The sequence below is a fragment of the Lithobates pipiens genome, unplaced genomic scaffold (genome assembly GCF_037356315.1).
Source record: "Lithobates pipiens isolate NorthernLeopardFrog02 unplaced genomic scaffold, aLitPip1_a1.2 Scaffold_23, whole genome shotgun sequence".
Classification (NCBI taxonomy): domain Eukaryota; kingdom Metazoa; phylum Chordata; class Amphibia; order Anura; family Ranidae; genus Lithobates; species Lithobates pipiens.
The window spans coordinates 154,988,937-155,002,765 of record NW_027507785.1 but is presented as its reverse complement, the minus strand read 5'-3'; the positions used below and the strand labels follow the sequence as shown (position 1 = coordinate 155,002,765).

Here is a 13,829-nt window from a genome sequence, read left to right as displayed (position 1 = left end):
GGCTAATTACCCAATCTGGTTATTGAATTCTGGCCTGGCTGACTACTCGATCCGGTTAGTGGACTCTGGTTATACTTTGACTACGCTTTTTCTATTTAACTTTTTATTTTTATTTAATAAAGAAGTGTGATTTAATTGTACTTCTGTCTCGGTCTGATTCATGGTTTCTGACATATACTGAATTTGGTGGGCACTGGTATTCTGAATTTGGTGGGCGCTGTAGAGTGAATTTGGTGGGCACTGATGAGGCTACATTTGGTGGGCACTGATAATTCTACATTTGGTGGGCACTGATAAGGTTACATTTGGTGGGCACTGATAAGGCTACCTTTAATGCGCACTGGTAGGCTGCATTTAATGAGCACTGATAAGGCTGCATTTGGTGGGCACTGATAAGGCTGCATTTGGTGGGCACTGATAGGCTTTAATTGGTGGGCACTGACAGGCTGCATTGGTCTCTTGTATCACTTCCGCAGTTTCTGACCATCTCTTGTATCATGTCTGCAGTCTCTGACCATCTCCCCTCTCTAACAGAGGCCCTCTCTGTGTCCATTAGAGAGACCCCCCTCCAGGTCCCATTAGAGTACTCTGTTTCTCTTCCTGTATTTTGTTAATTGTTGAGAGATCATGGGTGGATCTCAGGGTAATGAAGACTCCTTCAGGGAACATATCTGTTTGAGTCTTTGCCATAGAAACATTTGTAAAGGGGAGGAGTAAGTAAGATGACCACGCCCATACGGAGGCGCCAGAAATATTTCTGCACCCAGGCGTCTGTGACTCTATGATTGGCTCTGGATAGCTCACTGTTTTTTATATAAGCATAATGCACATAAGGCACAGTAAAACACATCAGAAAGATGCACCACTTTACAGGCAAACTAAGTGGACCCCCAGGCCCAATATTTAAAAGTATATTTCATTTTTGTTGTTTCACTTCAAGCATAATTAAAATCACTGCTCCTGGAAAAAAAACGTCCATTTTAAAAACTTTTTTTGCATACCCCATGGGGCAGTACCCGGGTCCCAATACACTTTTTACGTCAATAACTTGCATATAAGCCTTTAAAATGAACACATTTGATTTTTCATGTTCGTGCCCCATAGACTTTAACAGTGTTCGCACAAACTTTTTGCCTATTCACATGTTCTGGTGCGAAACGAACCGAGGGTGTCAAGCTCATCCCTAATTATTTCAAATAGAATTGTTGGTCCAGGTGATAATTGATATCCCTATATTAATTCATAGATATATTATTATTAATTTTAAAGCTTTGAATACATAGGAAACATCTTCCCTTATAATAAAATTAATAGGTTTTGGTAGTTTTTTTATTTAAATAATAAAATATGTTTTTAGTATCAGAGTTTTAATTTCTGACCCCCTATATATGAATTATATATAAGATGCTTGTGGGTTATAAGGTTTTACATTTGTAAAATGTTTATAGTTTTTAAATTAGGTATGTTAGATAAATATTTTTTATGTGTATATTTGATTAAAATATTTATCATTGTTATTATAAGTAATATAAGTATGTATATGAATTTAACATATATTTATTTACTTTAAGACTAGTGGTGCTTAGGACTAGTAGCAGCGACCAGATGACACTTAGGCCTCATGCACACTGGACGTTATTATAAAAATGTTATAAATAATATAAAGTGATCTTGCGCATTGGCACATAAGCAATCAACCTAAAAAGTGTTGTGACAATATATGTAATGATCCAAAAAATGGTCAAAAGGAAGAGATGAATGGTATCAAATGATAGAAAAAAAAAATATTATATCAAAAGATCAATAAAAATAAAAATAATACAAAAAATTGTCTGTCTATATATAAATATATGCTCATATATCAAAGAAAAGTCCACTTCTCAATATTATAATATCATAGACTCAATTTCCTTCTATACTGGATATCCAATAGGAAATGTGCTCCTAGAACTCTCACCTCAATTCTGTAAATAACAAGCGTCCACACCAGCCTTTATCCTTCTATTCCTCCATCCTTCAATATGGCGTCCTCGTCCAGGAATGATATACCGAGTAATGGGATTCGGTAATGGACAAACCGTGTTCGGCTCTTTCACCGATTTTTCTATTCCTTAAACTTCAGAACAGCAATATTTTTGTTTCACCACACAGCAGCTTTGGTTTAAAATGGTGCCACTTCCATTTAGAAAACAATTTCCTTAAGGCTGCTTTCACACTGGGGCGGTATTCAGGCGTTACAGCGCTAAAAATAGTGCCTGTGTAACGCCTGAAAAAAACCGGCCCCTTTAACTCCAGTGTGAAAGCCGGAGGGCTTTCACACTGGAGCGATGCGCTGGCAGGACGGTGAAAAAAGTCCTGCTAGCCGCATCTTTGCAGCGGTGAAGGAGCGGTGTATTCACCGCTCCTATACTGCTCCTACCCATTGAAATCAATGGGACACCGCGGCAATACCGCCGGCAAAGCGCCGCTGCAGCAGCGCTTTGCGGGCGGGTTTAACCCCTTTTTGGCCGCTAGCGGGGGTTAAAACCACCCCGCTAGTGCCCGCACACCGCCGCTAAAACGACGGTAAAGCGCCGCTAAAAATAGCGGCGCTTTACCGCCGACGCTGCTCCCGCCCCAGTGTGAAAGCAGCCTAACTGCATAGCTTATTATACTTACATTATTATAAAAATGTAAGCAGCTTTGCAGTGAGTTTTTCAATGTTTTTCAAAGTTTTTACAATAACGTTTTTTAGCGTTATCGTTTTTTAAGTGTTTCTTTTTTTTTTCAGTGGGATCAAAAATGATAAAAAATGCTGGTGAGACGCTTTGAGAGTTTATCTGCGTTTTTAGGTATTTTGTGATGTTAGAGCACTTTTTACAGCGGAAAAAAGCCACGAAGAACCCACTAGTTTTGTGGAGTTTTTCCAGCCAAAAAAACGCCCCAGCTAAAAAACAGTTGATAGCACCCTATGTGTGCATAGACACATAGGATAACATGCAGGAGAGTTTATTGGCTGTAGAAATAAACGTTTGAAGCCAAAAATAACAGCTGTAAAAACTTCCAAAAACGTCCAGTGTGCATGAGGCCTTAGAACTAGTGACAGCAGGAATTAGCTTAGTTGTTGTTTACCTTTGCTAGGAGATGTAGCACTAGATAAATAGAGTGTGATGGCGCCGGGTGAACTCCAACCTCTGATGAAACATAATGATGATGCATAAGGTGGACACAGGTGCATGATGTCATCGCACTACCCAGAACTTGCTGCTAGAGTTAGTGTGGAGGATATATACTGTGTCTGGTCACTATGTGATCTTGCCTTAAAGCTGTATATATATACTGTGTCTGGTCACTATGTGATCTTGCCTTAAAGCTGTATACAGTTCTGGGTAGTGCGATGACATCATGCACCTGTGTCCACCTTATGCATCATCATTATGTTTCATCAGAGGTTGGAGTTCACCCGGCGCCATCACACTCTATTTATCTAGTGCTACATCTCCTAGTTTGTATGTGATGTATGTGTATTTTTAAAAACATGTTAAGCAGAGAACACTAGAAGCATTTAATCTTTGTCCCTAATGAAGGAGGAGGGGAGGAAAAGAGTAATAAAAGCCTAAGAAAAGAAACTTCTTCCCATTCTGCTGGGAAACCCCTGGATTATTGAAAAGGCATTATATATCTGGCACACTTTAGACCTCTTATAACTTTTATAACTTATATCTTTTCTACTTGTTTCCTCCTATAATCCCTCCTTCTCTTCCACCTAGCGCTACTTCCATGGAATAGATAGGTGGAAGATCTCTGCTTCTGAATCTGCCCTAGGACTTACAATTTTGAGGATTCCATTGTACTGAATAGTGCTTTGTTAGCAATTCTTGGTGAGAGAGAGTCATATCTGACATATGCAATATTACATGTCAAAACATTCTTGCTGTATTTGGTTCATATCATACAATGAAGAGATTCTGTGTAACTTACCTAGTCTTTAAATTATTATTATTATACATGATTTATATAGCTCCAACAGTTTACGCAGCGCTTTACAACACAATTACAGTACAATACAAAAGGTACAGGAGGGCCATTCCCATAGAGCTTACATTCTAAAGGGAGGGGATGGTGGTACAAAAGGTAATAGCTGCAGAGAATGATTTGATGGTGGTGGCTCGGGGACAGTTGTTAGGTGGGTGTGGGATAGGCTTCCCTGAATAAATGAGTTTTCAGGGATCTCCTAAAGGTGGACAGGTTAAAAAATAATGCCTGCATAGCGCCTGTAAAGAGCCGCTCCTGTCCCTACAGTGTGAAAGCCTGAGTGCTTTCACACTGGAGTGGTGCGCTTGCAGGACATTAAAAAAAGTTCCGCAAGCAGCATCTTTGGAGCGGTGTATACACCGCTCCTAAACCACTCCTGCCCATTGAAATCAATGGGGCAGCGCGGCTGCAGCAACGCTTTGCGTGGTTTTAACCCCTTCTCGGGCCACTAGCGGGGGTCAATCACTACGAAATTTATCGCTGACACACCCACCACCCCAGTGTGAAAGGGGCCTAAGTAAATAGGGAGAACTCCGATACTGAGAGGCACTTGGAACCACCTGACACATCAGACCTGTGCACTCTTTCAGGTGCAAAGTGCAATAGGTCACTGTGCCTCAACAACCTCTCTCTTCCTGCATGTTATCAGCCAGCTGTGCACACACTCATCATCTTCTTTCTGTAGGGGGGCACACAGCAGTTACAATCAGAACAGTACGAATAGGCATGCGCACAGGGTGTTCCTAGGCACACCCTAATCATCTTGTGCGGCCGATTTTCCCTGCTTCTTTGCACCCCTGTCTCCCCCCTGCAGTGTTGCCAGATTCCCTCCTCTCCTGCTGGCTGCTGCAGGGGGAATGTTTCATAGTAAACACAGTGATCTCTGCAGATGACACCAAGCTATGCAGTGGAATAACGTCCTTACAGAATGTCTCCAATTTACAAGCCGACCTCAATGCTCTGTCTAATTGGGCGACTATGTGGCAGATGAGGTTTAATGTTGATAAATGTAAAGTTATGCACTTGGGGGCTAAGAATATGCATCATACATACTAGGTGGAGTACAACTGGGGGGATTCATAGTGGAGAAGGATCTGGGGTTTTTGGTAGATCATAAGCTCAATAATAGAATGCAATGCCAAGCTGCGGTTTCCAAAGCGAGCAAAGTCCTTTCTTGTATTAAGAGAGGTATGGACTCCAGAGAGAGAGATATAATTTTGCCCCTGTACAAATCATTATTAAGATCTCATCTGGAATATGCAGTTCAGTTTTGGGCACCAGTTCTCAAAAAGGATATCGGGGAACTGGAGAAAGTGCAGAGAAGGGCAACCAAACTGATAAGACACATGGAGGAGCTCAGCTATGAGGAAAGATTCGAGGAACTGAATTTATTCTCTCTTGAGAAGAGGAGAATAAGGAGGGATATGATCAACATGTTCAAATATATAAGGGATCCATATAGTGAACTTGGTGTTGAGTTATTCTCTTTACGGTCAACCCAGAGGACACGGGGGCACTCTTTACGTCTAGAGGAAAAGAGATTTTATCTTCAAATACGGAAAGGTTTTTTCACAGTAAGAGCTGTGAAAATGTGGAATAGACTCCCTGCAGAGGTGGTTCTGGAAAGCTCAGTAGATTGCTTTAAGAAAGGCCTGGATTATTTCCTAAATTGTACATAACTAACTGGGTGCTAATATTTATAGGTAAAGTTGATCCAGGGAAAATTGGATTGCCTCTTGGGGGATTAGGAAGGAATTTTTTCCCCTGCTTTAGCAAATTGGATCATGCTCCGCTGGGGTTTTTCGCCTTCCTCTGGATCAACTGTGGGTATATAATTGGGTATATGGGATTGTATGATATTATTATTTTTATTTTTTTTGTGGTTGAACTGGATGGACTTGTGTCTTTTTTCAACCTGACTAACTATGTAACTATCTGTACCGATTGCCCCTGTGTTAATTTTTAACTGAAGCATGGTAAACTATGTTTACTAGGCTTCAGTTAGTGATTGAACAGGAAGTCACTCAGCATAATACTTCCCATTTGTTCACTGTCTAGTGCATCCGAGGCTGCAAAAATAGGGACCGGGTTTAGACTCTTATTTCACCATAGGCCCCACAATAGGGCTGCTAAAAAAATAAAAAAATAAAACTCTACTGAAATTGCACATTGCCCTACTGACATCAATCTCTCCTCTTGTCAGGGTCGTTACCTGGATGGTCGCGGTGCTGCCCGTGTTGGTGTGCGCCGATGTCCTGCGGTGCGTGCTGGGGTGCGTGTTCCTGTGGGCGCGGTGTTGCACGCTCCCGTGGGCGCTGCTGCGCGTCAGTGTGTGCCCTCGCGTGTGCACTGTTGTGGGCACTTCGGGTACCGCTGGTGTGTCTGCTGGCGCCCGGGTGGGCGCGCCGGCGCGCGAACGTGTGCGGTGCTTGGCGCCAATCGGCCTATTTAGGCCTGCTGCTGTGACCATTCAGGTGCTGCCTGATCAACAGCTCCTCGGTTCCCTGTCCCTTTGTCCGTATCCTGCATTCCTGTTTCCAGATCTCCTGATGACCCGGCTCTCCTTGGACACCTCTGACCTCCGCCTGCACCTGACCTCGGCTTGTTTGACCTCTCTCTTGCCTGCTCCTTCTGTGCTTCTGCTGCCCGCCTGTTGCCGAAACCCTGCCTGTACCCGGACCTGTCTGCTCTGCTCCTGCTCCGTACCCAGTTTGCCTGTGTCCTACCTACTCCCCTGCTGCTGGAAGTTTCCTGTGGGTTCCTGCTCCTGGAGCCATACCACAGGCTCTCTTACCACTCCGCACTCTCAGCCACCTGTCTGCTCTATCAGGGGTTGTAAGTCGGACACGTACGGGAGACCACCCTCTGCCCAAGCGGACTCACCGGTTCGGTAAGTGCCAGTCTGACAGTATCAGGCAGCCATGACTGAGTCCGGGCAGGGGGCCTCCCCCATGGACGAATTATGCAGACATTTGGCCGGTCTGACCCAAGCCGTGAAGAATCTCCAGGATGGCTACTCAAGGTTGGAGGAGCAAGTCCAAGCCTTGTCCTCCTCATCTAACCCTCAAGGAACCTCTCCCACCGGTCTTTCATCTGCACCCTCCGTGGTGATGCTTCCTCCAGAGCCAAGGGTACCTACACCCGAGAGGTTTTCTGGCGATCGCACCAAGTATCGTGCGTTTCGCAACTCTTGCGAACTGTACTTCGCACTGCAGCCCCGGACATTCTCTCTAGAGGCAACCAAGGTGGGCTTTGTAATATCCCTGTTGTCCGGCGAGCCTCAGACCTGGGCCCACCGTTTGCTGGAGCAGAAATCTGAAACCCTGGATAGCCTTGATAACTTCTTCTTGGCCATGTCTCAGCTATATGAGGACCCCCAATTGACTGCGACTGCAGAAGCCGCACTGCACTCTCTTCAACAAGGTCGCAGAGCGGCCGAGGACTATGCAGTGGAATTCCGCCGCTGGAGCTCCGACACGGATTGGAATGATGCCGCCTTGCGCCACCAATTTCGGATGGGACTTTCTGACCCCCTTAAGGACGAGTTGGCATGGGTAGGAATACCACAAACCCTGGATGAGTTAGTCAACCTCTCCATTCAGATCGATCGTCGTTTAAGGGAGCGCCGGTCGGAGAGGTCCTCCAGCCACTTCCGTCCTACCTGGGTGCTCCCCAAGGTTCCCAGTTCTGCTGGTCAGTTCTCTTCTACCTCTTCTGCTCCCGCTCTGGAAGCTCCTGAGCCGATGCAGCTCGGGTTACTTCGGCCCTCGTTGACCCCTGAAGAAAAGCAGCGCAGACGTGCCCACAACTTATGTCTCTACTGTGGGGAACCTGGGCACTATGTCAGGGCTTGCCCCAACAAGACACGTAAGTGTGTTTCCTCTTCCTTCATGTGTGCCTCTGTTCTACGAAAACCCAGTTCTCACCTTGCCCTTCTCCTCACTTTGCAGCTTCCAGGAGGGAGTTTCCCAGTGTCAGCCATCATTGATTCCGGAGCGTGCAGCTGCTTTATCGATCTGACTTTCGCTGCCAACCATCACATCTCGCTCATACCTAAGGCTCAGGGGCTTGCTGTACATCTAGCCGATGGCTCCACTCTTAGTTCCGGTCCTGTCACGCAAGAGACTGTCCCTTTGCTGGCTACTATGGGCACCTGTCACCAGGAGCACCTACGTCTGGATGCCATCTCCTCCCCCTTGTTTCCCATTATCCTGGGGATACCCTGGTTGAAGGCCCACAATCCAAGCATAAACTGGGCCACAGGAGAAGTCAAGTTTCTTTCTGAGTACTGTCAACAACACTGCTTGGGCCAACCAACATATAATTCCTCTCAACTTCTCTGTTTGGATGTCGATCCGAAATTGCATCAGTCCGTTCCTGAACCCTATAAGGACTTTCTGGATGTATTCAGTAAGAAAGGGGCAGACACTCTTCCCCCCCACAGGCCTTATGACTGCCCTATTGAACTGTTACCAGGTACTGAAGTCCCTTTTGGGAGAATTTTTCCATTAACGGAGCAGGAGTTAGGCACGCTGAAGGATTATATTGACGAAAACCTGAAAAAGGGGTTTATCCGTCCTTCTACTTCCCCTGCCGGTGCTGGCATTTTTTTCGTCGAAAAAAAGGACCATTCCCTACGCCCCTGCATTGACTATCGGGAATTGAACAAAATAACTGTTAAAAACCATTACCCCTTACCCCTAGTACCCGAGTTATTCCAAAGGCTGGGGTCTGCAGTCATCTTTTCTAAATTGGATCTTCGCGGAGCTTACAATTTAATCCGTATCCGAGAAGGAGACGAATGGAAGACAGCGTTCCGTACTCGTTTTGGGCACTTCGAGTACCTTGTCATGCCCTTCGGGTTGTGTAACGCACCCGCAACCTTTCAACATTTCGTCAACGATATTTTTCGTGACTACCTGGATCTATATGTAATTGCATACCTGGACGATATCCTAATCTTTTCCTCATCATTGGAAGCCCATCGTAGACATGTCCGTAGCGTTTTAGCTCGTCTCAGGGTACACGGGCTCTACGCAAAACTCAAAAAGTGTGAGTTTGAACGCCAGTCCATCCAATTCCTGGGCCTGGTTATATCAGTGGAGGGCATCAGGATGGATCCCCAAAAAGTGTCTGCCATCCTGGACTGGCCTGCGCCTGTGGACAAGAAGGGTGTACAGCGCTTCATCGGCTTTTCCAACTTCTACAGGAAATTTATCAGGGGTTTCTCTGCAATCATTGCTCCCATTACCGAACTGACCAGGCAAGGTACCCGATTCTCTTGGACCCCTGAGGCTCAGCTGGCCTTTGAAAGACTCAAGATGCTATTTACTTCTGCCTCTATTCTGAAACATCCGGATCCAGCCTTACCCTTCGTTCTTGAAGTAGATGCTTCGGAAATTGCTGTGGGGGCAGTGCTATCCCAGCGGCAGGGTGCCAAGGCCCTTCTTTTTCCGGTGGCGTTCTTTTTGCGCAAACTGTCCTCATCCGAAAGGAACTATGATGTTGGGGACCGAGAACTTCTGGCCATTAAGGCGGCTCTGGAGGAATGGCGGTATCTATTGGAGGGTGCTGCACATCCCATCCTGGTCTACACTGACCATAAAAACCTGGAATATTTGAGAACTGCCAAAAGACTTAGACCACGGCAAGCCAGATGGGCTCTTTTTTTTTCTCGGTTTCAATTCCACATCACCTATAGACCTGGTTCTAAGAACGTCAAGCCGGATGCCCTGTCACGTATGTTTTCTAACCCTGAAAAGACTCGGCCTCCTGATACAATTCTCCCTTCTGGGAACTTCCTGCTCCTCCAAGGGGACCTTATCTCCCGGATCAGACAGGCTTCTGTTGGAATGCCCCCGAGCCCTGAGGTCAGCTGTAGTGAGGGGTTGTTCTGGCATAAAGGCAAGATTGTGGTTCCTGAAGCTTTGAAGGTGAACGTGTTGGAACTCTGTCACGACCATAAGATGGCCTGTCCCTCCAGGAAGTTAGGCCCTAAATTCATGGGCCCTTTCTCAGTAAAGAGGAGGATAAATGAAGTTGCCTATGAACTTAACCTGCCTGACTCTTTTAGAGTGCACCCGGTCTTTCACGTGTCCTTACTGAAACCCATTACCCCAAATCCCTTTGCTGACCGCACTACTGGCCCACCCGAACCTGTTATAGTGGACAATGAAGAAGAATTTGAGGTCAAAGCAATCCTTGATTGTAGGAAGAGGGCTAATGTAACCCAGTACCTTATCAAGTGGAAGGGTTATGGCCCTGAAGACAACTCCTGGGAGCCCGAGGGCAATCTTCATGCTCAAGAACTTTTGTGGGCCTTCAAGAACCGCCAGGTTTCCAGACCGGCTCACCTGGGCAGCCGGAGTCTGCCCTTAAGGAGGGGGCACTGTCAGGGTCGTTACCAGGATGGTCGCGGTGCTGCCCGTGTTGGTGTGCGCCGATGTCCTGCGGTGCGTGCTGGGGTGCGTGTTCCTGTGCGCGCGGTGTTGCGCGCTCCCGCGGGCGCTGCTGCGCGTCGGTGTGTGCCCTCGCGTGCCCCTGCTGGCACCGGTGCGCATCGGCGCGCGCCGGTGCGCGCTGTTGTGGGCACTTCGGGTACCGCTGGTGTGTCTGCTGGCGCTCGGGTGCGCGCACGTGCGTGTTGCTTGGCGCCAATCGGCCTATTTAGGCCTGCTGCTGTGACCATTCAGGTGCTGCCTGATCAACAGCTCCTCGGTTCCCTGTCCCGTTTTCCGTATCCTGCATTCCTGTTTCCAGATCTCCTGACGACCCGGCTCTCCTTGGACACCTCTGACCTCTGCCTGCACCTGACCTCGGCTTGTTTGACCTCTCTCTTGCCTGCTCCTTCTGTGCCTCTGCTGCCCGCCTGTTGCCGAAACCCTGCCTGTACCCGGACCTGCCTGCTCTGCTCCTGCTCCGTACCCAGTTTGCCTGTGTCCTACCTACTCACCTGCTGCTGGAAGTTTCCTGCAAGTTCCTGGTCCTGGAGCCATACCACAGGCTCTCTTACTGCTCCGCACTCTCAGCCACCTGTCTGCTCTATCAGGGGTTGTAAGTCGGACACGTACGGGAGACCACCCTCTGCCCAAGCGGACTCACCGGTTCGGTAAGTGCCAGTCTGACACCTCTCCTGATATATATGCATATGTGTCTGTGCTCTGGGGTGCGCACACCAATGACAGTGTGTATGAAATCATGCAAGCTGCCTATATTGATTCCAGCAGCAAACTCCATGTCAATTCCGGTAAGTTCCCAGATATGCTAGCATGCAATTAGGGTTGCCACCTGTGCAAGATTCGCCTGGACAGTCTGGGTTTTGAATTATTTTGAACCATGTGTCCGATTTTCAGTTCTGCCTGGAACCCGGACACACGATTCAAATAGGACTGTGACACCTATGGTAACAAGGCTACCAGGACATGATTCTGACCTGACTGTGGCAGCTGGAGGTCGGGGGAAGGAACAGGACTAGTTAATCCTTATCGCACTGCAGCGGAGTAATAGTTGCACAGTGGCTCTGAGTCCCAACAATGAAATTAAAGTCCCGGTCTCCTTGTCTATATCAATCCGCTGGGGAATGCAATTGCCGGTGTTCTGTCAAAAAAATGATGTTTTTCGGGCACAGGTGAAGTAGTCCTTGTGCTGCGGTTCCCGGAAATTACATTCTCCTTTAAGGGGGCATATTGGGGGGGGGGGGGGTGTTCTAGGGTTGCCACCTGTCCAGGATTAACCCAGACAATTCAGGTTTTGTATCTTGTGTCCGTGTTTCAGGCAGACTGAAACCCAGACACATTATGCAGACCGGCCTGTGGCTCCCCAAGTAACCAAGATAGTCACACACAAATCTGTTTCCATCTGGGAGCTGTGGGCAGCTGTCTGGGGGTAGGGCGATGATGTCAGCAAGAGCAGTTTGGCTACACCCACCGTTCGCATGCACACCACATTACTACTCTCTGTGGGGCACCCAAAGCTCTCCCAGGCAGCTAAAGTGTTCAGGTTTGGCTTGAAGCAAAGGCGGAAACCCTAGCATGTATGCCTACATATGTTTGCTAACAGGTATCCCTCGTTCCCATATCAAAAATTTGGGAGGTATGGTGTGCATGATGGACAAAAAACTGAACACAGGGGCTACCTGTGTGCATCTATGAGGGCCAGAGAACCTGGGGAAAGGCGGGCAGGATGGACAAGACAGACATGCACAGGGGCTGCCTGTGACTGTGTGTGGGCCAGTGATGTTTACCCTCTGCATTACAGTATATACTACTGACATTTTCCTTACTTACTACTGACCTCTGCAGATTGCCTTACTTATTACTTACCTCTGACTTACTACTGAACTCTGCTTTTTTTTACATGTCCCCTTGGATTGAGGTTGGGACTCTGATTTATTTAGCGGAATCGCTGCATAAGGATTACTCCGCTGTGGCCTGATAAGCATTAACTACAGTAGTTCTGCTATGGTGCCTGAACAACTTAAGCAACCTATGTTACCTTAGAAACTTTTAGTAAATATCAGGTTCGCTTTAAAGCCCAACTCCAGCTTCTATTCCTCCCTGTCCTATTTTTCTTGATGTCCACCTCCAGTGATGTGCTGTACGTTAGCTGCTAGTGCCCCATAAACATCAAGGCTACATTCACATTGGTGATTAGGGCTGGTGTGAATAGTACTGATAGGTTTCAGAGAATTCAGCACATAACAGCTAAAGAGATTTACAGTCTAGTTTTTCCACATTTTCCGTTTGCAAAGTACATATTACCAATTTATTTCTTCTGTTATGAAGATGACAAGTTTTTTTGTTTTTGTTTTTTAAAGATGTGCAAAGTAAAATTGTGCAAATTAAGAAAAAAAAAACAGCATGCAATACTGTACCTTTAAACTGACAGGAGAAGTCTCATTTGTTTCTAATGGTAAAATCTTCTCTGTTGAGATATGGGTCCATTTCTTCTGCTGCAGTTCACGGGCTTTGCGGTACTTTCTAGAGAAAAACAAAACAAAACAATATTCAACAAACAAAACAAAAGACATTTTTTAAAACAGTGTACCCAAACTTCAGCTGTGTACCACTATCACAACCTTTTCAGTACCACTTGTATTAATAAAACCACTTGTAGACTCCTCAAGGATATTAACTATGCTATCTGTTGTGTAGTTTTAGGCTGGATTCACACCTATGCATTTTTAGTGCTTTTTGCATTTTGCAGATTTGCACTACAGTCCATTTAACATGGGTTTCCTATGGAACAGGTTCTGTAGTGCAAATCTGCAAAATGCAAAAAGCAATAAAAATGTATAGATTTGAATGCAGCCTTACAGCTAGAACTAGAATCCTTACACACAAGCCTTGTCTGATCCATTCAGCTGGGGATCCATGAACAGATCCCCTGCTGAATCAAAGCAGAAAGGGATGAATGCCTCTTTTGTGACTAGACAGCTCAGTTCTGCAGATTACATTGGGATTAAGGATGAGCCAAACCCCCCCCCCCCCCCCCGGTTCGGTTCGCACCAGAACCTGCAAACAGACCTAAACTTTGTGTGAACTTTAGAACCCTATTAAAGTCTATGGGACTCAAACGTTCAAAATCTAAAGTGCTAATTTTAAAGGCTGATATGCAAGTTACTGTCCTAAAAAATGTTTGGCGGACATGGGTTCTGCCCCAGGGGAAATGTATCAATGCAAAAAAAAGTTTTTAGAACAGCCGTTTTTTTGGGAGCAGTGATTTTAATAATGATTAAAGTGAAACAATAAAAGTATAATATTCCTTTAAATTTCGTACCTGGGGGGTGTCTATAGTATGCCTGTAAAGGGGCGCAT

General features: G+C 46.2%; 1 protein-coding gene across 1 annotated transcript in view; it reads right to left on the bottom strand.

The window, feature by feature from the left end:
* Positions 1-13,829, bottom strand: part of GUCY2C (guanylate cyclase 2C) — a 1,344,189-nt gene that overhangs the window by 776,429 nt on the left and 553,931 nt on the right. Inside the window, exon 12 of the mRNA XM_077452503.1 lies at positions 12,887-12,992. Within this exon, the coding sequence (XP_077308629.1) occupies positions 12,887-12,992 (106 nt within the window). The remainder of the gene's footprint in view (positions 1-12,886; positions 12,993-13,829) is intronic.